Source organism: Piliocolobus tephrosceles, chromosome 9 (genome assembly GCF_002776525.5).
Source record: "Piliocolobus tephrosceles isolate RC106 chromosome 9, ASM277652v3, whole genome shotgun sequence".
Taxonomy (NCBI): Eukaryota; Metazoa; Chordata; class Mammalia; order Primates; family Cercopithecidae; genus Piliocolobus; species Piliocolobus tephrosceles.
The window spans coordinates 112210651-112235093 of record NC_045442.1 but is presented as its reverse complement, the minus strand read 5'-3'; the positions used below and the strand labels follow the sequence as shown (position 1 = coordinate 112235093).

Sequence of the window (24443 nt, the reverse complement as noted above, 5' to 3'; positions counted from 1 at the left end):
TTTTTTATGGCTGCATAGTATTCCATGGTGTATATGTGCCACATTTTCTTAATCCAGTCTGTCACTGATGGACATTTGGGTTGATTCCAAGTCTTTGCTATTGTGAATAGTGCCACAATAAACATACGTGTGCATGTGTCTTTGTAGTAGCATAATTTATAATCCTTTGGGTATATACTCAGTAGTGGGATGGCTGGGTCATATGGTACATCTAGTTCTAGATCCTTGAGGAATCGCCATACTGTTTTCCATAATGGTTGAACTAGTTTACAATCCCACCAACAGTGTAAAAGTGTTCCTATTTCTCCACATCCTCTCCAACACCTGTTGTTTCCTAATTTTTTAATGATTGCCATTCTAACTGGTGTGAGATGGTATCTCATTGTGGTTTTGATTTGCATTTCTCTGATGGCCAGTGATGATGAGCATTTTTTCATGTGTCTGTTGGCTATATGAATGTCTTCTTTTGAGAAATGTCTGTTCATATCCTTTCCCCACTTTTTGATGGGGTTGTTTGTTTTTTTCTTGTATATTTGTTTGAGTTCTTTGTAGAGACGGGGTTTCACTGTGTTAGCCAGGATGGTCTCCATCTCCTGACTTCGTGATCCGCCCATCTCGGCCTCCCAAAGTGCTGGGATTACAGGCTTGAGCCACCGTGCCCGGCGGGTTTGGTTTCTTCCTGTGGTTTCTAATTCCTTGAAGTATAACATTAGGTTGTTTGAGATCTTTCTAATATTTTGATGTAGGCATTTATTGTGATAAACTTCTCTCTTAGAATTGCTTTTGCCATATCCCATAGTTTTGGTAGATTGTGTGTCTATCTTTATTTGTCTCAAGGAATATTTAACTGTTCTTTTTAATTTTATCATTGGCTTATTTTGTTCTTCAAAGGTATGATTAATTTTCGTGTATTTGTGTAGCTTCCAAAGTTCATTTCGTTGTTGAATTCTAGTTTTATTCCATTATGGCTGGAAAAGATAATTAATATGATTTTGATTTTTACAGAATTGTTGAGACTTGTTTTGTGGCCTAACATATGATATATCCTGGAGAAAATTCCATGTGCTGATGGGAAAATGTGTATTTCGTAATTATTGAGTAGAATGTTCTGCAAATATATTTTAGGTTTACTTGATCTAGAGTTAAGTTTAAATATAATGTTTCTTTGTTCATTTTCTGTCTGAATGATCCGTCCATTACTGAAAGTAGGAGATTAAAATCCTTTACTATTATTGTATTGCAGTCTATCTATTTCTGTACATCTAATAATATTTGCTTTATATATTTGGAGGTCTAGTTTTGGGTGAATGTATATTTGCAAGTGTTTTATCCTTTTTCTAAATAGATCCTTTTATCATTATATTATGACCATCATTATTTATTTTTTCAGTTTTCAAATTAAAGTCTATTTTATATGATATAGTTACTGCTGGTCTCTTTTGATTTCTATTTGCATGGAATATTTTTCTTCCATTCCTTTACTTTCTCAGTCTATGGGTTCTTACAGGTGATGTGAGTCTCTTGTAGGTAGCATAGAATTTTGTCTTGTTTTTTAATCCACTTATCCACTCTACATATTTTGAGAATTTAATCCATTTACATTTAATGTTATTATTGACAGATAAGGCCCTACTCCTTTCATTTTATTCATTATTTTCTGGTTATTTTGTAGAAATTTGTTTCTTTCTTCTCTTGTTTATCTTTGTGGCTTGGTGGTTTTGTGTAGCGATAAGCTTTGATTCTTTTCTATTTCTCATTTGTTTATCTGCTGTAATTTTTTCTCTCTGGTTACCATGGGGCTTACATTAAAAAAATCTTACAGAACACTATTTTAAACTGATAACAACTTAAGCTTGGTTGCATGCAAATATTCTAGAATTTTACTTTCCTCCCACAATTTGTAATTATGTTACCTTAATTTGCATCTTTTTATATTACATGTTCTCTAACAACATATTGTGGCTGTGGTTATCATTGATGATTTTGACTTTTACTTATCATCCTAGAGATTTGAAAGATTATATAACACCATTACAATAATTAAGTATTCTGAATTCGATTATAAATTTACCTCTACAAGTAAGTTTTATATTTTCATAGGATTTCATAGTAATAATGAATATCCTTTTATTTCCAGTTAAAGCACTCCCTTAAGCATTTTTTGTAAGACCAGTATAGTGGTGATTAATTCCCTCAGCTTTTGCTTGTCTGTAAAATGCTTTTTTCTCCTTAATTTTCAAAGAATAGCTTTACAGATAGTATGTTCTTGGCTAACAGTTTCGTTTTCTTTTAGAACTTTGAATATATCATTCCATTCTCTCCTGGCCTGCATGGTTTCTGCTGGGAAATCTGTTCATAGTCTAATGAATTCCTATGGATATGATTTGATGCTCTTCTCTTGCTACTTTTAGAATTATCTATTTGTCTTTGACTTTTGGTAATATGATTATAATGTGTCTTAAAGAGGACATCTTTATGTTGAATCTAATGGAGACTTTGGGCTTTGTGTATATGGACGTTCATATTTCTCCCAAGGCTTGGGAGGTTTTTAACTATTATTTTAATGAGATTACTGTGCCTTTCTTCATCTTTTTTCCCTCTGGAAATTGTATAATGCAAAACTTTGTCTGCTTAATGATTTCCCATAGGTCACATGGGCTTTGCTTGCTGTTTTTCATTCTCTCTTCTTTCTTTTCTTCCCTCCTAAGCTATTTCAAAAGACTTGTCTTCAAGTTCAAGGATTCAGAAAATCCTTGTTCTACTAGGCTGTTATTGACATCCTCAGTTGTATTTTTTGTTTCATTAGTTGATATCCTCTGCTACAAGATTTCTGTCTTATAAATGATATCTCTTTGTTGAATTAATTATTGAACCTATGAATTGTTTTTCTAATTTTGTTGAATTCTCTGTATTCTCTTTTATCTCACTGAGTTACCTTAGGATTATTATTTTGAATTCCTTTTTGGGCAATTTATAAATTTCCATTTTGGTAGGGGTCAGGCACTGGGGAGAGTTATTGTGTTTTTTTGGTGGTATCATGTTTCTTTGCTTTTCTGTATTTCTTATTTCCCTATGTTGATATCTGTGCAACTGGTGGAATAATTGCCCCTTCCAATTTTATAGAATGGCTTTCAGGGGGAAATATTTTCACCTGTGTTTTAGAATATTGGTTAAGTAGGGTACCTTGATTGCACATGTGCTTTAGAGTATTGGTTAGGTAGGGTACACTGATTTTGGTTCCAGATGGACACAGTAAGGTAGTCTCTGGGCAATTTCTTCAGCTGTAGTCAACATCAGTAATACCTGAAGGTGTCTCATTGGTTTAGGTTGTGGGAGTTTGTGCAGCTCCTTGGACCAGCCTCCCCACTGGAGGTGGGGATGCTGGGCTATTCTGAATGCCAAGTGTATGTGAGGGCTGCTCTGTTACTGGGTCAAGTGTTACTTCCCTGTCGGAGACAAAAATGCTGGGCTGTTTGTGTATTGAGGGTTTGTCAGGGCTGCTCCACTTTGGATGTGGCTTCTTTGCTGATGTTGACTACAGCTTGGATGTGACTTCTTTGCTAATGTTCATGGTGCCAGACTGTTTCACATACAAGGATACATTGGGACTGCTGTATCTCCGGTCAGTCGTGACTTCCCCAGTTGGCAAGATTGCCTATAATTTGGGGGGCAAGGCATCTCATAAGCTTGACCACTGGGGTTGCAACAGTACCACTAGGTATAGGCTTCAAATAGCTGGGATGGTGTGATGCATCCACTTGAACTGGAAGGTTGGAGTGCCTGCTGGCAGTTTATTCACATAAGTAGGGAGCTGTAGCTTCTTGGATGGAGAATGGTGCACTACCATGTGTGAGCATCGTGTACTGCCATCAGATCCTCATGGATGGGGAGATGCAGTGGCTACTGGACCCCAGAGAAAGATGCGCTCTAGTCATGGCTCCAGTCTCAAGATAGCACTTTATAGCAGCAGTGTAGATCATGGGAAGAGAAGGCACAATGTGGGCTCCTTCTTTGGAGTAGCATAACCATGTCAACTTCTGGCAGTGATCTTAGACTGGGCTTAGGACCTGTGATGACCACAGAGTTCTATAGCATCAAAAACTGTGGCAACTGATCTTTGATGGGGGATGCTGGGGGCCTCCTGCTTTCCCTCCCTCCCTCCCTCCCTCCCTCCCTACCTCCCTCCCTCCCTCCCTCCCTCCCTTCCTCCCTTCCTTCCTTCCTTCCTTCCTTCCTTCCTTCCTTCCTTCCTTCCTTCCTTCCTTCCACAGAGTCTCGCTCTGTCACCCAGGCTGGAGTACAGTGGCAGAATCTCGGCTCACAGCAAACTCTACCTCCCAGGTTCACGCCATTCTCCTGCCTCAGCCTCCCACGTAGCTGGGACTACAGGGGCCCCCCACCACACCTGGCTAACTTTTTGTATTTTTAGTGGAGATGGGGTTTCACCCTGTTAGCCATGATGGTCTCGATCTGCTGACCTCGTGATCTGCTCGCCTTGGCCTCCCAAAGTGCTGGGATTACGGATGTGAGCCACCGCGCCCGACCCCTTTTGTTTGCAAGGATAATTACTTTTGATTTCGAGCTACTCCCAACTGGGGAGACAGGGCAGTAAAAATAGGGTATTTTCTTCCATTTTCTAGGAATCTATTCTGAGTCTCCATGCTCTAGAGGGTCACTGCTATTCCCCTGCAACACTCTGGTGCTTCCTCTCAACTACTGTAGTCAAAATGTGCTTGTTTATTCATTGTTTTAGTCCTTTTTAGCGGGGGGAAAATACATTAGGCATCTCTAGTCAGTTGTCTTACTTACATTATTCCTGTCTGTGCTTGGGTTTTTAACATCCCTTCTGTTAGTATAAGAGCTTGCAGGTAGATGTTTCTTGCCACGTGGACCAAGCCTAGGTTTTATAGAAGCTGGTGACAGTCGCTTCTAACACTGAACATGTAAAGTTCCTGTTTGCTTTTGTATTTTTAGTGGTCAGCGTTTATCAGGTGAGAAATCACTATATGCTACATTTAAAAGTAGATAAATTGAAATAGAGAACTTTAAGGGAACAGATTATAACCCCCCTGCCTCATACCTAGAAGTAAATAATTAAAGTATCATCCTCAGTGTCTTTTTACTGTTAGAAAATAACATGTATTGGACATATCAAAAGGGATACAATGTATCAATAGAGAATATATGGTTAACTGAAGGCATTGCAGCCTCTACTGCTGACAGATTTGTTATTTAAAATCTTCTCTAAGTCTCCCTCTTCTGTCACTTTGCATGGCATTCCTGGGTCCAGAGAAAAGCCAGCTTAGTTTTAATGAGACTTCTGGTTCTTGACCCTGATCCCTTCAGCAATGTCTTTATATATCTCAATTTTATAGTTTCTGCAGAGGTAAGGGTCTGTCAAACAAAATGATCCCTGACTAGTATACTAGTGTTATTCATTGGCTAGTCTGGCTAATCATGTTCAAAGGAGAAAAAGGCAAGGAAATCACCTATTGGCTGGACTTTCCTACTGTAGGGAAGTTAGGAATAGGTTGCTGCCATTGAAACTGTATTTGCATTACAAATTTACAAACACACATGCTTGAGTGGTGCTTGGGAGTTGAGATGGCCTGTAATAAGATTCTGTATCATGTTAGATATAAATGTCTCTCTATCTTTGGCCCTGGGAACTAAAGCCATTTCCTTAATTACCCATTATCTATATACTGGGACAAAGACCAGGTAGATGGGCCATCATATATATTCAGAAGACAAATGTCAGATTTGTAGTGAGTATTTAAAGTAAGTATTTAAGTAAGTGCTAAAAATTAAGTAGTGTTAAATTGCCAAGTACTATAAAATCACTGCAGAAGTATAAAAGCTATCATAGTACAAGTGAGACTTCAGAAAGTTGAATATTCAAAGGAAAATTGTGATCCAGTAGAAAAACATGAGTATCGACAATTTCGAAGATAATTGTTCTAGACATTATTATAACCATAATGTATTTGAGGTGGTATGGAAATGAAATTTACTAAAGATGAGGCATCAATAAATTTTAAGGCTCATTTATTACCCGAGCCTTTCACATGAATATGAAATTTACATAACATGACAGGCTTTGGGCCTGGAGAGGAGGACTTTGAAATCTGAGACTGAAGTCATCAATGAATATGGAAAGTAGACCTACATGTATGACAGAGGGCAATAAACTGAATATCTTGAACCAAGATGTTTGCCCACATTCAAAGATAAGTACTTGTGTTGAAGCAACATTGGGATTTAGATGAACTGCAACCCTATTTTTAGGCTTTGCCTTTTATGGGGCATTGCAAACGATGTCATCTCCTGGGGAAAAAGCTGCAAAGGAAGTGGTTTTCTTATGGAGAAGGCCAGGATTCAGATGAGGTCACCTGGTATGTTCTTTGAAGATGAGGACACAGAGAGTTGTTTCTGTTTTTGTTTTTCAAATAAAATAAGGATTGAGGGCATATTTACATTTTTGGGAGGAAAACAGCAGCACGAAGATTAATACTAGAGGAAAAACATAAAGCATTATGGGATGAGATTGGCTGCACTTTGTAAATGGCAGAAATGTGAGAGATTTTAAAATTAAGTAGCATTAAATTGCCAAGTGGGACTCTCTAGCCAAGTTCAGGCACTGTCGTAACAGACTAAACCTAGTTAATCATCAGAATCACATCGGGGAGTGATTGATTCTGGGCTTCACTCCAGTGATAGATGGGAATCACTGTGAGTGGAGCCTGAATTTTAAATAATATTCTCAGGATATATATAGTTTTTATTTATGAAGCTACTGGAGCCCAGGCTTAAGAACAGGACTAGCATTTGGGAACAGGTCTGGTATCCTGCTGGTGATTGTACTTGGGGCAGGGTCCCAGCTAACTAGAATGAGTAGTTTTAGTCTCGTGCAATCCTGGTGGTGGTGGTTGCGGCAGGGGTGGAGGGAGCATCGGACATGCAATCCAGCATCTTCTGGACATCGTCATCAGAAAATCCTATTCCTATGGAGGGTAGGTATAGGGCTTCTTGCATTTGGATGCAAGAAAACAGGCAAGTTTACTTAAATTACTTAAGGAAATGGAGGAGATAATTATGGCAAAGGTTCATCAGTCCCAATACTGTTAGAGTCAAGGATCAAGGAATTTATTTTTTTGTATTTGCCTTATTACCTTATGCTTGTCACTTTATGGCTATAAGGTGATGGTTAAAGGCCTATACATCTCAAATTTTGGGCAGGAAGAAGGCGTAAATAAGAAGGGACAGTGTTTTTGGCCACATCATTGGCTTGACTATTTTATCTGGATAACTTCAGTTGCTAGGCAGGCTAACAAAACTGAATATTTAGCTTTTAGCTTCTGGAATAGAGGTAAGCAAGGAGAACAGATTTATGAGTGGAATAAGCAAACATATTTGCTACAGAAACTGAAAATAAACATGTTTAGAAGTAAATTCCAATTTTTTTTCAAAATCTGTTCCCTCTCATTCATTCCCTGTTTTAGTCATTAGCAGTTATTTTGTCTCACTCAAAAAGCTAAGAGTCATTTTTACATATTCTTCTCTTTTTTTCACCCTTACATCAATTTGGCTAAAAAATATTATTGAGGGAATGTCCTACCTTATTTCTTAAATTTTCTCCTCTTATTTATTACTATTATTTATCTAACCCTGACTTTGTTCCAGCCCACATTTTTTTTTTTCCTGTGGGATACTTTTTTTCTTCCAATTTTAATGTATTCTACTCAACAATCTACTTCCAACAGGTTATACTTTATAACAGACACCTATGGCCAGGTCTCCACTTCTCATAAATCCATCAGTAAGTCTTATTGCCTCCAGGACAGAATTCAAATATTTTATCATGATATTAGCTTCTCATGATATTGCTCTTTTTCAGTAGTCCAATGTCCTCCTTCCCAATTCCCCGAGGAATCCCATACTCTGGTCAAAACAAATTACTTGTGAGTTCAGCAACACAGGGTCCTCTAATTCTTGGGTGTTTTGCAAACCTCTTTTCCTCTGCCTGAAAGCCTCATTTCATGACTTTTCTTTTTCTTCTTCTTCTCATTTTTCCTCTCCTTCATCTCTCACTATCCGCAACCTTTTCTTCCCTCTTTTCTCCCCTCTGTCCTCCTCCTACATTTCTCCTCCCTCCTTCCTTTACCTCCCTTGCCCTCTTCCTCTCCTTTCCTTTTTCTTCCTTCTCCCTTCTCCCTTCTGCCTTCTTTGTTCCTTCCTTTTCTTTTTTCCTTTTCTTCTTTTTTATATGCTCAGGTTTCTGAGCATAAGTTTCTTGTGAGTTGAGTTTTCTTGTGCAGGGAATTTTCCCTTATAGACTATCCCTCCACACTGCCACTGCCCCCCCACCACCCGCCACACACACACACACACGTTTATTGATTTATCTCCTAGACTAAATTCTAAGTGCCTTGAGGCATAGTTCCTATCCTGTCTAATTCACTTGTGGAACCCTAGAACAGAACAAGCACTTCATGAATAGAGATTGACCAAATGATCGAACAGAGAACATGTGCAGTTATTCAAATGCCAAATATCTGAGATTTTGGATGATTTCTTCTTCCTTGTGAGATACGTGTGCTTCATTCCATAAAAAAACAGATTTAAATAAAATATCAGGGGAAGATGTTTTTAACAGTACTTACATTTGTGCTGAGAATATTATATTATTTCTAGGTTTTTGTTTTAGTATGAAAAATGAAGCTAGGTCCTCAAACTACATAAGGAGGCTTTATTGAAGGAGAATTAATCTGGGCCAACCATTTCCCATATTTTAATAGACATACAGGTGCTTTTGCCACATTATAACAGAAATATTGTATTTAGAAATGAGTGGACTTGAAAATAAGTGGAGTTAAGTTCTAGCATAGCCGTCTTTTGATAAATCTTTTTGGTTTATTGAAATGATTGTTTAGGAGGCTGAGGTGGGCGGATCACTTGAGGTCAGGAATTCGAGACCAGCCTGGCCAACATAGTGAAACCCCATCTCTACTAAAAATACAAAAATTAGCTGGACATGGTGGCGCACACATGTAATCCCAGCTACACTGGAGGCTGAGGCAGGAGAATCACTTGAACCAAGGAGGCGGAGGTTGTAGTGTGCTGACATGGTACCACTGCATTCCAGCCTGGGTGACAAAACAAGACTCTGTCCTGGAAAGAAAAGAAAAAGATATTTAGGTTTCCTAAAAAGACTTCTTTTCTTCTTTCTTCAAACCAATATACCTTTCAAATTTTTTTCTATTTTTTTAAATGACACTAGGAAGTGATTGTATTAACTGTGTTATTTTATTTTCCTGTATTCTGACGCAGTGAAATCTGGGGTCTTGGTGAACCTGGAGGGGTCTCACAGGGTAAGCTTATTCCTAGAGATAGTAAACAGCTCACCCTTTTCACTTAACCAGTGTGCTTTTCAAATACAAATCAACAAATCCAGAGCCCCCATCCGCATCCACTTCGTCTATTGTTGGGCTTTCACATACCCGGGCCACTACGCACCTGCCCTACACACCCCAGGGTAGTATATTAGTCTATTATGGCTGCTGTAACAAAGTACCTCAGACTGTGCTACTCAAACAACAGAAATTTATTTTCTCTTGATTCTTGAGGCCAGACATCTGAGTTCTAAATGTCAGCAGGATTGATTGAGTGTTGTGTCCTTTCTTCTTGGCTTATAGATGGCTGTCTTCTCCCTGTGTCTTCACATGGTCATTCTATACCTGACTATGACCTACACTCTAGTTATAAATACACCAGCCAAATTGGATTAGGGCCACCCGGTTACCTCATTTTACTTTAGTTAGCTCTATAAAGGACATATTTCCAAATACAATCTCTTTCAGAAGTACTTTGGGTTAGCACTTCAACATCGGAATTTCGGGAGGCGTGATTTGGCCCATAATAACCAAGTTCCAGACAACTAGAAACAGCTTCTATGTTCTAGGGCCTGCTGACATCATTTAAACTAGCCAGTCCTAGGCCTGCTAACCCTGCCTCCCTTGCTTCTCCTAGAAACCAGAAGAAAGTTTCTGGCCCATATTTCACTCCTCTTCCTCTGCCTCCTGACTGACGCACGCTGGGACTTTCCCATGTGCTCCCTCTTCTTGGAGAGGGGGTGTCTAGAGACACCCAAGATGAGGTCTATATTCTGGGTGACCAAATAATCATTATAACAGACCCCCATGACATGAATTTCCTATATAACAAACCTGCACATGTATCCCGAAGTTAAAATTAAAGCTGCTTTTTTTTTTTTTTAAGAGAAAAACAACTCATAGAGCTGAATACTGGAAAATAGGAACTTTACCACATGTAAATTTATAAATAATTTGAAAATGAAATGACCAATTTTTAAAGTTGAAAAATTCTGATGATGAAGTTTATAATATATAGCTTATTTGTTATACTGTCATTTATGAAAATGAAACTATTATTTTACCATATATATTTCTCTTTACTATACAAAAATATATCATAAGGTCACGAGTTCGAGACCAGCCTGGCCAACATGGTGAAACCCTGTATCTACTAAAAATATAAAAATTAGCCAGGTGTGGTGGTGCATGCCTGTAATCCCAGCTACTGGGAAGGCTAAGACAGGAGAATCGCTTGAACCCAGGAGGCAGAAGTTGCAGTGAGCAGAGACCACGGCACTGCACTCCAGCCTGGGTGACAGGGTGAGACTCCGTCTCAAACAAAAGAAAAAACAAAAAAGTACATATAAGCTATTTTATTTATAAAACTGCTTAGTATTAGGTATTTTTGCATTGTCTGAACACTTTGCAAGTTAGACAATAAAACTAATTTTTTAATATGAAAGAAATTGTTGAGACTGTTTTCAGATTTTCAAACAATACCATTCTAACCTCTGCCCCTTCCAAGATGTGAAAGTTTATTGTACATTTATTGAAAAGAGGATCACTTTAGATTTTACCAAAGTAGCTAGTATGAAAAAAAATCAAGACTTGCTATTGTGATTAAATAAGAACGTGTTCAATCACTGATTCTTGAATAACACTGATTCCTAAAGAAACAGCTGATTATAATTTTGTATAATGATTTCATGCAGTGGCTCATAATCAGAATATTGTGAATATTCTGTGACTATTTTTAGATTGGTTTTTTAGGACTTTGCCTAAGTCTCATATGCAAATCCCTCAAATGTATCAATCATCCCTTTATTAGAATCTGAATGATACATATGTATTATCCAGTTAAATAACTAAGGACCTTTTTTTATTTTAGTTGCTTCCAGTTTTCTTTTAAGAGACAGTAACTGTTCGTTGAAATCCACTACTAATTAAGGAAAATTGACAAATTGTCTAAAACCTCTGGAGTAAAAACTGGATGTCAGTTATAACTTTTACCTCAATGGCCTTGAGACTTGGACTTCATTTTCTACCCTCAGAGAGTCTGGACAATTTCATTCAATCGGTTTGTACAAGATAGTATTTGAAGGATGGCAGGCCCTAGACATGTGGCTTCAGTGGTATAGACACCTTGAAAGGGTTGGCAAAGCTTCATTCCACTAATCATGTATCATTGATGGAGGATTTGAAAACCCCTAAAATAATATTCTACAGCCAGATTGTGGTACAATGTAAGAATAAGAGAAAGAGAGTTGGGCATGGTGGCTCACGCCTGTAATCCCAGCACTTTGGGAAGCCGAGGTGGGCAGATCACCTGAGGTCAGGAGTTCGAGACCAGCCTCAACCTGGCCAACATGATGAAACCTTTCTCTACTTAAAATATAAAAATTAGCCAGGTGTGGTGGCATGCACCTGTAATCCCAGCTACTTGGGAGGCTGAGGCAGGAGAATTGCTTGAACCTGGGAGATGGAGGTTGTAGTGAGCCAAGATTGTGCCACTGCACTCCAGCCAGCCTGGGCAACAACAGAGTGAGACTCTGTCTCAAAAAAAAAAAAAAAAAAAAAAAAAAACAACGGGGAGAGGAGAGAGAAGGAGGGAAAATTAATGTGAATATAAATAACTGACATATTTAAATAGCTTTGAGCTCTGGGATTGAATGCACTAAAATAAAAAGAGCTGTCCAGTTTTATTGATCAACAATTTATGCATGCCAGGCCAAAATACAAACTCATATGCCACTGTTTTTATGGTTGTAAATTCCAGTTTTCAGGCCCAAGTTAGTAAAAGTGGTAGACCCTGGCAAAAGAAATTTAATACATTTGACAAAAGCTATGTTTTTAATTCCATGCAATTTGTACTCAACTGTTCTGCTTTTTTGTTTATAGTACTTCTGAGTGTTTTTTTTTTTTGTCTAGTATAAATAGTGACAAATTAGAGATACTATACAACATTTAATTGAACTATGACCAATATTTAGTTATGTAGCTCTAGGGATAGAAGATTTGTAGCTATTATATGAATCTACAAAAATTACAGTTTTAATTGTTTCATAGTAATCATTATTGTGCAATCTTAGCTTCATTTATCACCAACATTCCCTTAATTGCATATGCAGCTTTATTTTCAGTGGATCTTACATTCAAGAGGATTTGCATATCATCATTTGTAAACTCCCATTATGAGAAACCAGATTGTGGATACATTCATAAATCATTTCCATAACCAATTGCTTCAGTTTTAACACAAATAAAAGTGAAAATGATGTATATTGAGTCTACAGTCTTAAAAATTTTCATCAGGTTGTTCCTAGGTCATTTATTCATTTATCAAACAAGTATACATTGAGCATCTATTATGACAATAATTTTTTTAGGTAGTGGTGTGATAGTAGTGAAAAAACAAATAGTAATCTTTGCATTCTCCAAGCTTACAACTTAGTCAGGGAGAAAAATGATACTAAGCAAATAAATAATAGAGTTTATGTCAAGTGGTGATATTTGCTATGGAGAACAGTAAAGCAAAAAACTGTGAGAAGAAGTTCCAGAAATGAGGATGAGATGGAGGATGGAGGTCATAAAATGTAGTTAGATTCTGGATGCGTTTTATTGATAATGTGGAAATTTGCTGATGGATTGCATGTTTGGTGAGAGAGAGAGAAAGAGATGAGTCTTGGAAGACGCCCAATTTCTCACCTTCACTCACCTCATATTTAACTTTTTTAAGTTAAATATGAGATTTGGCAATATAGAGGTCAATCGTGATATATGCAGTTTCAGGGGAGTGGTAAAGGTGACCAAAAAACAAAGAAACAAGGAATAAAATACTGATCTGTGCTACAACATGGATGAGCCTCAAAAACATTTTTCTGAGTGAAAGAAGCCAAGCACAAAGGCTAAAGCCTCCATGATTCCATTTAAATCGTCAGTATGTTCACATTAAAATATATAATCTGAGAAAAATAGCCAAAGAATAGAGGAAACAAGCCATGTGAATATTAGATATGCTGACAAAAAGAGTCAAGCTCTGTAAAATATTAAAGGAGATTTATTCTGATCCAAACGTGAGTGACCAATGGGTCATGACACAGTCCTCAGGAGATCCTGAGAACAGATGCCCAAGGTGGTCAGGCTACAGGTTGGTTTTATACAATTTAGGGAGACATAAAATATCAATCAATGCATGCAAGATGTACATTGGTTGAGTTTAGAAAGGCAGAACAACTGAAAGAGGGGGCTTCCAAGTCATAGGTGGATTCAAAGATTTTCTGATTGACCATTGGTTGAGTTATTATCTAAAGACCTGGAATATAGGAAGTCATTCTAGGTTACTGTAAGAAGTGGTGGAGATCAAGGTTTTATCATGTAGATGAAGCCTCCAGGTAGCAAGCTTCAGAGAGAATAGACCGTAGATGTTTCTTATCAGACTTAGTTTGTTCTACCAGTAATTGCAAAAGGGAGGAGGGTATAATGAGGCATGTCTGGCTTCACTTTCCCATCATGGCCTGAACCAATTTTACAGGTTAACTTTGGAATGTCCGTGGATGAGAGGAGGGGTCCATTCAGATGGCTGGGGGCTTAGGATTTAATTTTTTTATTTATAGATCCAGTGATAAATGCAAGGCCTTGAGGAAAGAGGCCTTGGTTTATATGAGGAAGGTCATAGTAAAGCATTGATGTTTACTTCATGTAGGATGAAAACTCGTGGAACAGCAGAGGAGACATGATCTGACCCACATATCTAAGATTATAGTGGAGCAAGGACAACCACAGGAAGAAAAAGTAAGAAGTTACTAAGACGATCAAGAAAGAGATGGTGTTTCCTGAGCCAGAGTTGGTAGTAGTAGTGGAGGTCATAAAATGTAGTTAGATTCTGGATGTGCTTTATTGATAATGCAGAAATTTGCTGATGGGTTGCATGTTTGGTGAGAGAGAGAGAGAAATAGATGAGTCATGGAAGACTCCCAATTTCTTGCCTTAACTAGAAGGATGGGGTTTCATTAACTGGGATAAGAAAGGCTGTGGGAAGAGTAAGTTTAGGTTGAGAAAAATCAGAAGTTTATTTGAGATAGTAACTGCCTACAGGGTTCACCTTGCCCACTGCCTCGAAAGAGCCAATTGATCAAGACAGGGGAATTGCAATAGAGAAAGAGTAATTCACGCAGAGCCGGCTGTGTGGGAGACTGGAGTTATATTAACATTCAAATCAATCTCCCTGAGCATTCAGGGAGCAGAGTTTTTAAGGATAACTTGGTGGGCGGGGGGAAGCCAGTGAGCCAGGAGTGCTGACTGGTCAGAGATGAAATCGCAGGGAGTAGGAGCTGCCTTCTTGTGCTCAGTCAGTTCCTAGGATGAGGCCACAAGATCAGATGAGCCAGTTTATTGACCTGGGTGTTGCCAGTTGATCCATCAAGTGCAGGGTCTGCAAAATATGTCAATCATTGATCTTAGGAGCAGTTTAGGGAGGGTCAAAATCTTATGGCCTCCAGCTGCATGACTCCAAACCCATAATTTCTAATCTTGTGGCTAATGTTAGTCCTACAAAGGCCATCTAGTCCCCAGGCAAGAAGGAGGTCTGCTTTGGGAAAGGGCTGTTACCAACTTTATTTAAACTATAAACTAAGTTCCTCCCAAAGTTAGTCCAGCCTACACCCAGGAATGAGCAAGAACAGCTTGGAAGGTAGAAGTAAGATGGAGTCAATTAAGTTAGATCTCTTTCACTGTCTCAGTTATACTTTTGCAAAGGTGGTTTCAAGATTTAGACCTATTTCTGTGACCTGAGGGAAGAGGCTTAAGTCAGTAACAGGATACTGCTGGAGTGTAGAGTTGGAGTCCAGCAAAAATTTTGGGCCTGAGGTATAATTTTATGAGTCATCAGCATTTAGGAAAGGATTTAATGGCATGTGACTAGGTGATATTAACAAGGTTGTGGGTTTGTAAAGAGGAGAAGAGATGGAAGGACTGAGCTTTGAGGCAGTCTCATGTTGAGCAGATGAGGGAAAACCACAAGAGAGACTGAGAAAAAAATAGCTGGCAACACGAGCAGAAAACCAGAAGAGAGTTTTATGCAAAAGCCTCGTGAAGAAAATATTTCAAGAAAAACGGAGTGAGCAGCTCTGTCCAATAATAATGATATGTCAAGTATGTTGATGAAAAATGTTAAATATGAGTTTTGGCAATATAGAGGTCAATCTTGATATATGCAGTTTCAGGGGAGTGGTAAAAGTGACCAAAAACAAACAAACAAAGAAGGAATAAAATACTGATCCATGTTACAGCATAGATGAACCTCAAAAACATTTTGCTGAGTGAAAGAAGCCAAGCACAAAGGCTACAACCTCCATAATTCCATTTGTGTGAAATAGCCAGAGGTGGAAATCCATAGAGATAGAAATCAGATGTAGTGGCTGCCAGGGGAGGGGAGTGGGGAGGAGAGAGAACGGTGAAGTGGCTGAGGGGTACAATTGATGAAAATGTCTTGGAATTAGGTAGTTTGATAATTGCACAGCATTGCAGATTTAATAAAAGCCACTGACTTGTACACTTTTTTTTTTTATCGAAGCAGAGTTTTGCTCTTGTTGCCCAGGCTAGAGTGTGGTGGCGTGATCTCAGCTCACTGCGACCTCTGCCTCCTGGGTTCAAGTGATTCTCCTGTCTCAGCCTCCTGAGTAGCTGGGACTACAGGCATGCACCACCACCCCTGGCTAATTTTTGTATTTCTAGTAGAGAGAGAGTTTTGCCATGTTGGTCAGGCTTATCTCAAACTCCTGACCTCAGGTGATCCACCTTCCTCAGCCTCCCCAAAGTGCTGGGATTACAGGCATGAGCCACTGTGCCTAGTCTTTTTTTTTTGTTTTTGATGGAGCTTCGCTCTGTCACCCAGGTTGAAGTGCAGTGGTGCGATCTCTACTCACTGCAGCCCCTGTCTCCTGGGTTCAAGCAATTCTCCTGTCTCAGATTTCCTAGCTGGGATTGCAGGCGTGTACCACCACACCTTGCTAATATTTGTATTTTTGGTAGAGATGGGGTTTCACCATGTTGGCTAGGCTGGTCTCAAACTCCTGAACTCAAGTGATCCACCTGCCTTGGCCTCCCAAAGTGCTGGGATCACAGGCATGAGCCACTGTGCCCGGCCTACTTGTACACTTTAAAATAGGTAAAATGGAAATGGTGAGTCATATGTTTTGTGATGTTTATCTCAATTTTTAAAAAACTGTTATTGACATAGGTTCAAGAGAGAATAGGAGGGGAAAGAACTGGTGTTGGAATCAGTGTGAGAATAGGCAGAACTTTGAGAAGTTTGTTGGAGAAGGTTTTTGGCTCAGGAGAGTGTTTTTCTAAGATGGATGAAGTTTTGGCCATTTAGGTCCTGAAGGAGATGATCTTGTTGAGAAAGAGAACACACTGTTGTAAATGAGAGGAGAGGAAATTGGCAGCATGATTCCTTAAATAGCCAACAGAGATGAAATTTCTGTCTAAACGGAAGACGTCATCCAGAGAAGGGTATGGAGAGTTGACCCATTCCTACAGAGGGCAAAGCATGTGGACAGCCGGCCAGTGAGATTGATGATGAGACTTGTAAAGTTTTCTTCTGATTTCTCTCATCTCCTCAATGAAATATGAAGCAAGATGGTAAGCTGAGAATGATGATAGGGAAGGAAGAGCTGGAAGTTAAAAGAGAGAATAGAAGGCTTTGAACAGTTGTCTAGGAATGTGGAAAAGGAAAGAATGAGGGTCACCGTGACAGCATGCAGTGAGTAGTCATCAATACGAAGTCATTTCTGTTTGCATGACTGTGAACAAAGTGAAATCTGCATAATTTCTTCACTCCATTCAGCTGTACAGGTACAAGCTAGAGTAGGTGAAGGGATGTATTTTCTAGAGTTTTTGCCATGAGAGTATGGAGAAATATGAGCGTGGCCAAGAAGTCATTGCTTGTCTGACATCTGTAATAAAGGAAATGAAGACATGTTATGTGAGGGAAATAATTGAAAAGAATTTAGGACCCTGGGCTTGTAGAAGTTGGCACAGCCGAAATATTGTTAGAGTAGAGATATGAAAAGAAGTGAGCTGGAAAGGCAGGGATGATGGTTGGGGAGTGGACCACTTGAAATTAAGACAAGGAAACGTTATCATCATTAGTAATGGTAATACTCCTTTTGAAGAGTGGTGGCAGAGGTTGTTTTTCATCAAAATTCTCCTTCAAGGTCATCAATAAGAAGAGATCAAGAAACTGAGAAGCAAATAAAAGTGAATATTGAAATGACAAAGAATGACAGTGAGCTCAGAGCTAGAATCTTCAGGGGTTGAGGGACAGGGCACCCTCAGGGATCACCTACAGTGTCTGTAGGTGATTGTAACAAGCTGGAACACTGAGGGTGCCATTTGACATCATGAGAGTCAAAGCTTGGGTATCTAGGAAGGTCAGGGCATACCACTGTCTGCAAGTGGTATGGGCAGGAAAGACTCCTAGTCTACCTTCAAGTCTTATATTGGGAGGGTTTGGGGAAAAGAAAACAAAAAAACAGGCACAATTTTTTTTTTTTTTTAGATGGAGTCTTGCTCTGTTGCCCAGGCTGGAGTGAAGTGGCGTGACCTTGGCTTACTGCAACCTCCGCCTCCTGGGTTCAAGCGATTCTCCTGCCTCAGCCTCCCTAGTAGCTGGGATTGTGGATGCATGCCACCACGCCCAGCTAATTTTTGCATTTTTAGTAGAGATGGGGTTTTGCCATGTTGGCCAGGCTGGTCTCAAACTCCTGAACTCAGGTGATCTACCTGCCTTGGCCTCCCAAAGGCCGGTCCATGGCTGGGATTAAAGGTGTGAGCCACCATGGTCGGCCAACAGGCACAATTTGAGAAAGCTCCAGAGAAAGCAGTTCCAGGGAAGATCCACCTTCAGGTTTAACGGCACACCATATCTTGTGTTGGACATATGTATAACTGTCCTTCAAATAATAGACTCTGAGTTCTAACATTAGACAGTTTTTTCACTCCTGTGAAGGATTGGCTTTGGGACTTGCCAGTCACTATGGAGATATGATTAAAATCCCGAAACATTGGCATGGTTGTTTTGTTCTGTTTTTCTCTGTCTCTATGTGAGTGGTGTGTGTGTGTGTGTGAGTGAGAGAGAGAGAGAGAGATAGGGTTACCTAAAGGGTGGTAGAGAAATTGGTTACAGAGTGCTTTGTAGAATGAATATTAACATTAAAAAAAAAAAAATACTTGAGTCTTTCCAGTTGCACCTGCATTTCACTTCTTGCCAATCTTTAAATTTAACAGATGGAATTTTACTGTGTCAGGAAGCACTGAATGCTGAGCAGGAGCTATGCCATCCAGATACAGATCTCTGCAGATTTGATACTACAGATGAAGAATTGAGATGTAAGTGTTAAATTGAGATATTCACTTTTCTGGTGTATATGCAATATATGAGACCCAGAGACCATTCACAAGCCAACCTATGTTGACATTAATGTCCTAGTTTTAGCTGGAGTGTTATTGGGAGGCTGTGGTGATTTATACCAAATATATCAATTTAAGGCCATGTCATTTTGTAAAACAAACTGAAACCATCTTGGAATTATATGCAATGTTTCTTCTGTAATATTTCAGTGTAGTTATGAATAGTAAATAATTTAACTAATCTAATCCCATAAAGTAGGTAAGGCAAAATAAAAAGCCATTTTTAAAATTGTTGACTGGGTATGGTGGCTCATCCCTATAATCCCAGCACTTTGAGGGGCTGGGATGAGAGGATTGCTTGAGGCCAAGAGTTCAAAATCAGCCTGGGCAATATAGCAAGATGTCATCTCTACCAAAAAAAAAAAAAAAAAAAAAAAAATTACCCGGGTGTGGTGGCGTGCACCTGTGGTCCTAGCTGCTTGGGAGGCTGAGGCTGGAATATTGCTTGAGCCCAGGAGTTTGAGGCCACAGTGGGCTCTGATTGCACCACTGCATTTGGCCTGGGTGGCAGAGCGAGACCCTGTCTCTTAACAAAATTAAAACATATTGTGACGGAAGTGGTGACACATACGAGAAAAACTAGGAATCTCCTTTTTTTATGGCAATGATTCTCATTTGAGAGGATATCGTACATGTGGATCAACTGAAAAAGTTTTGCAAAATAGAGTTGCTGGTACACTCTAAGACTTATTGAATTCCAACTTCCAGATATAAATTAGTGTGTGCTAATGTGTATGTGTGTATATAAGCCTTTTGGTTGATTACAATACGTAACCTGGTTAAGCAGCCACTCTAGCAGACTAATAGTCCACCAAGATCTTTTTCTCCCCTGTTTAGTGTGTCAGGCCTGTGGGTTTGAATTTGACATGTGTGAGTGGACATCAGAGGCATCTGTTGGCCAAATTTCCTGGATGCGCACAAAAGCAAGAGAGGTCCCTACATTAGAATCCACACCTCAGCAGGATCAAGGAGGTGATGATGAAGGTAGAAAAAAAAATATCTTTTGTGTATTACTTTTAGAATTCTGTTTTATGGTGACTAGTTATAAGACATTACATAGGGGGCGTTGGTGACTACACTGAGTATATTTTATTGAAAATACACCCTGCAATAGGAGCTGAAGGTGAAAATAACAATTATATTTCCAACAGTGTAAAAGAAGAGTTGTACTAGGTTAACAATTTTTTTTAAGTTTTATTGTTTCCTTCAGGAGTTATTATTGTGTGAACAAAAAGGAAAAGTATTAAAAGGCTTTTTTTGTTATGCCTGTTAGCTTTCTTTTCTTTTCTTTTTTTTTTTTAAAGAGTCTTACTCTGGAATGCAGTGGTGAGATCTCGGCTCACTGCAACCCTCGCCTCCTCGGTTCAGGCGATTCTCCTGCCTCCGCCTCCCGAGAAGCTGGGACTACAGGCACGTGCCACCATGCCCGGATAATTTTTGAATTTTTAGTAGAGACAGAATTTCAACATGTTGGCCAGGCTTGTCTCGAACTCCTGACCTCAAGTGTTCCACCAACCTTAGCCTCCCAAAGTGCTGGGATTACAGGTGTGAGGCATCGTGCCTGGCCAAGTCTGCTATCTTTTTCTTTTCTTTTTTTTTCTTTTTTTTTTTTCTTCCTTCCTTCCTTCCTTCCTTCCTTCCTTCTTCCCTTCCTTCCTTCCTTCCTTCCTTCCTTCCTTCCTTCCTTCCTTCCTTCCTTCCTTCCTTCCTTTTTCTTTCTTTCTTTTTTTTTTTAACACTGCCATGTTGTCTATGAGTTTCTTCCTCTTGCTAACATATTAATTTGTATTTTCTGTTTACTTTTATTCTTTTTGCTTTTTTTCTTTCCTCCTTTTCTTTGAGGGGTGAGTATTGTTACATTTTTATTTTTATTTTTTTCACTGATCTGGAAGCTTTAATTTATATATCTTATTGTTATGACTATTCTTGATTTTAGGATATATTCTTTATATGAAATTTCTTTAACAAAGCCTAAAGTGATTTAGTATTTCCTACTTTTTTGAACATGAGAAAGACCAAAGTACCATTTAATTATTTTTTGGTCCTGAGTTACGGTTGAACATTTTAAAGAGTTTTAAAGTTAGTATCTTGTTACGATACTTATAACTATTAAGATGATATATTTCATTATTTTTCTTACCACTGTTTTTTAGATTTTATGCTTTCCTTCTTGGTTCCCTTATCCCCTTGCAAAGGTTGACTCTTTAATCAATTGTTCTTAATCAATTGTTCTCTTATTTAGAAAAGATCTGTGGTGATGAGCTCCTACAGTATCTGTAAACTTAAAATGTTTTAAAATTATTCTCACTTCTAAATAATAATTTATCTGGTCGCACAATTTTAGAAATTTTTTTTTTTTAATTTCTAAGTACAGGATGATTTTCCCTGTTTAGCTCCTGATATGTACTGTAGTGACTGAGAAGTCTGAGTGCAAGTAATGTTTTTTTAGTTTAATGCAGATTTAAAAAATGTTTCTTTATCTTTGATATTTGAAAATTTCAGTATGATGAGTGCAGGAATGAGTATATGTTTAATTTTTAATGCTCAGAATGCACATATATCATCATTTGCAGATATTGTGTTATTTTATTCAAGTAATTCTCTCTTACTCCCTCTAATCTTTTCATCTTGAGTTTCTGTTAAACACAACTAATGTTCACACTCCATAACTTGACTACTACTTTTTATTTTCTATATAATTTACTCTATTTTGAGGTATATTTCAGGGCTTCTGATACATTAATTTTCTCTTTGACACTATGGCCAGTCTAGGTTATATTCTGCCTATTGGGCATTTAATTTAAAGTATTAATTTATTTTTATTTTAAGTTTATACTTGCTAATATTTTCTTATTTCTTTCCTAGTGTATCTTAATATGTTTTTAATAGAATGTATTAGAATTATATGAAATTTAATTTCTTTTTTGTACAATTTATAAATGTAATTAGTTTTTGCTGTCTTTAGCATTATATTTATATGTTTTATTGTGCAGATTATTATTTTTTTATTTTTTTATTATTTGGGGATAGTAGTAATATTGTTATTATTGTTATTTATTTTATTTAAGTTCCGGGCTACATGTGCAGGATGTGCAGGTTTGTTACATAAGTAAACATGTGCTGTGGTAGTTTGCTGCACCTGTCAGCCCATTACCTAGATATTAAGACCAGCATGCATTAGCTATTTATCCCGATGCTCTCCCTCCCCTCACACCTCAGCAGGCCCCAGTGTGTGTTGTTTCCTTTCATGTGTCTGTGTTCACGTTGTTCAACTGCCACATATAAGTGAGAACATGTAGTGCTTGGCTTTCTGTTCCAGCATTAGTTTGCTGAGGGTAATGGCTTCCAGCTCCACCCATGTTCCTGCAAAGGACATGATCTCATTCCTTTTTATGGCTGCACAGTATTCCATGGTGTATATGTACCTCATTTCCTTTATCCAGCCTATCATTGATGGGCATTTGGGTTGATTCCCTGTCTTTGATATTGTGAATAGTGTACAGACTATTTTCAAAAAGATTAGTAGACTTTACTTTTTGGGATTATTCTTTTCAAACTGTGTTTTTTGCCTTGCAGATGCCTTGTAATTTTTTGTTGAAAGTCAGACATGATTTACTGTGTAAAAGGCATTAATGTAAATACTGTGAGCTTTTACATTATGTTTATCCAGCTAAGGATTATGTTATGCTTAGTATTTGCTGTAGCTGTAAATATCTGAGGCTGAAATTTTGTCTAATGTTCTTGTTTTTGCCTTTCTTATTGTATTTGGGTTTCCCTCGAGACTTCTTTTAAAATAGTGTCTGAGACATGCAGCTCTTTCAGTAGCATTAAGAAGCATTTCAGACTTTATTTCTGAAAATGAAGTAAAATTACAGAAATCTCTTTATAAATCTGTGTTGTCAATGTTATTAAGTTCAAGAACAGCTCAAACTGATTTTAAATATCAGATGGGGAAAAACTTATCTACAATATCTTTATGTAAGACAAAATCCATCAGTGACGTTTAAAAGGACCGTAGATATCTCATACCTCTGTGTGGCTTGGTAAGAAAGAAGGCATTTTAAGTTGTATTTCCTAAAACTATAAATGGTTTTCTACAAAAAGTAAATCAGAAAATCATCCAAAGGGGCAAGAATTCTGGGAAAGATGAAGAGAAATTCTTGATTAAAAAAAGGATCGAATTGTGATATTTAAAAGAAAATGACAATAATTTGGTGGTGTAGCAATTTGTATGTGTAGATTTCTTTTATAGGAATCTTGAATTTTTACAAAAGGGTATTATCAAATTTTGTTTATAGAAATTAGGAGGAGATTTCTCTACATATTGGAGCTAATATAAAAATTAAAACCTGTTATTTGTAGTTGATATAATCATTTGAAAACATTCTGTCCTTTTAAATAAAATATTTGCATTTTAAGTCCGGTTTTGAAAACTTCAGAAATGTAATAGTTTTAGTCAGACAGAAAGAAGCTAATATTTTCCTAAATTGCTTCTTTTTTCTTTTATATTTCAGGTTATTACGTATGGGTAGGAGCTAAGCATGCTTTTCCTCTTAACCATGTAGACAGCAGGGCTTACCTAAATAGCTCTGTGTGTCATTGCATGGGCAAGAGCTGTCATCTTCAATTCTATTATACTATGGAAAGCAGTGTCCTGAGAGTAAGACTGTATGATAATAAGGTAAGAAGAAAGTTGCATTTATTTCAAATTCATTGAATCAGTGAAGTTTCTAACTCTTGGCAACTTGTGTTTCGATTTCTCAGTTGCACATAAGCTTTTATTCTTGAACTTGACTTTATTTGGTATATTTTTAAAAAGAATTATTAAGAAACAAGCATAGGGGACACTCTCATGTACAAAAGTTAATGTGATAAGCTACCCAATATTATTTCATAAAGTTTTCAAAATTCATCAAAGTATATTAAAGAAACTGTAGCTCTAATAAAAATGAGATAGCTGAGATTCTGTATCGTGAGCTCTGTATTGAAGCTCTGATGTGATCTGTTTTGGGCATTACATCTGTATATCATTAGAACTATAATGGTTGAAACTTGTTTTGGTAGCCGTCGACATAATTTTCAAGACTGGTAATTATTGATTAAATATTGAAAAAATGGCACACTGGGTAGACTGAGTGCATTCTTCTTCTCTCTCTCCTTGTCCAACGTGCTCAGTAAGTTCTAAAGTGTAAAGTTGGGTGAGTACTCCAATTAGAAAAAGAGATAAAAACAAACTGACAGCTGATTCCATAGTATAGGAAAAAACCTGCTTTTTCTACTCTTATGCCCTCAGCACTCCCAATATCTTACTTCTGACACCAGATTCGTGTTTTTTTTTTTTTTTTTTTTTTTTCCCAACACAGCAATTCAGTTCTCTAGCAGACACCAACTGAGTGTCCTATGATTTGCCTCAATTCTGACACTAGCTACCTGGAGATAGTGCAGATTCCACGGGTTGAGGTCTCAGGCCCACAATACTACCCCTACTTCAGATGTCAATCACAAGCTTCCTATTGTGTGAACTGTGCCTCTTACCTACCAGCTATAAATTGCAGTTCCCATGGCCCCCTTCTTTTTTTTTTTTTTTTTTTTTTTTTT

The 24443-nt window shown here is 37.9% G+C and overlaps 1 protein-coding gene across 1 annotated transcript in view; it reads left to right on the top strand.

The window, feature by feature from the left end:
• Positions 1–24443, top strand: part of MALRD1 (MAM and LDL receptor class A domain containing 1) — a 701386-nt gene that overhangs the window by 63730 nt on the left and 613213 nt on the right. The window contains exons 6-8 of the mRNA XM_026454821.1: positions 18663–18764; positions 19683–19829; positions 23360–23526. Coding sequence (XP_026310606.1) covers positions 18663–18764; positions 19683–19829; positions 23360–23526 — 416 coding nt within the window. The remainder of the gene's footprint in view (positions 1–18662; positions 18765–19682; positions 19830–23359; positions 23527–24443) is intronic.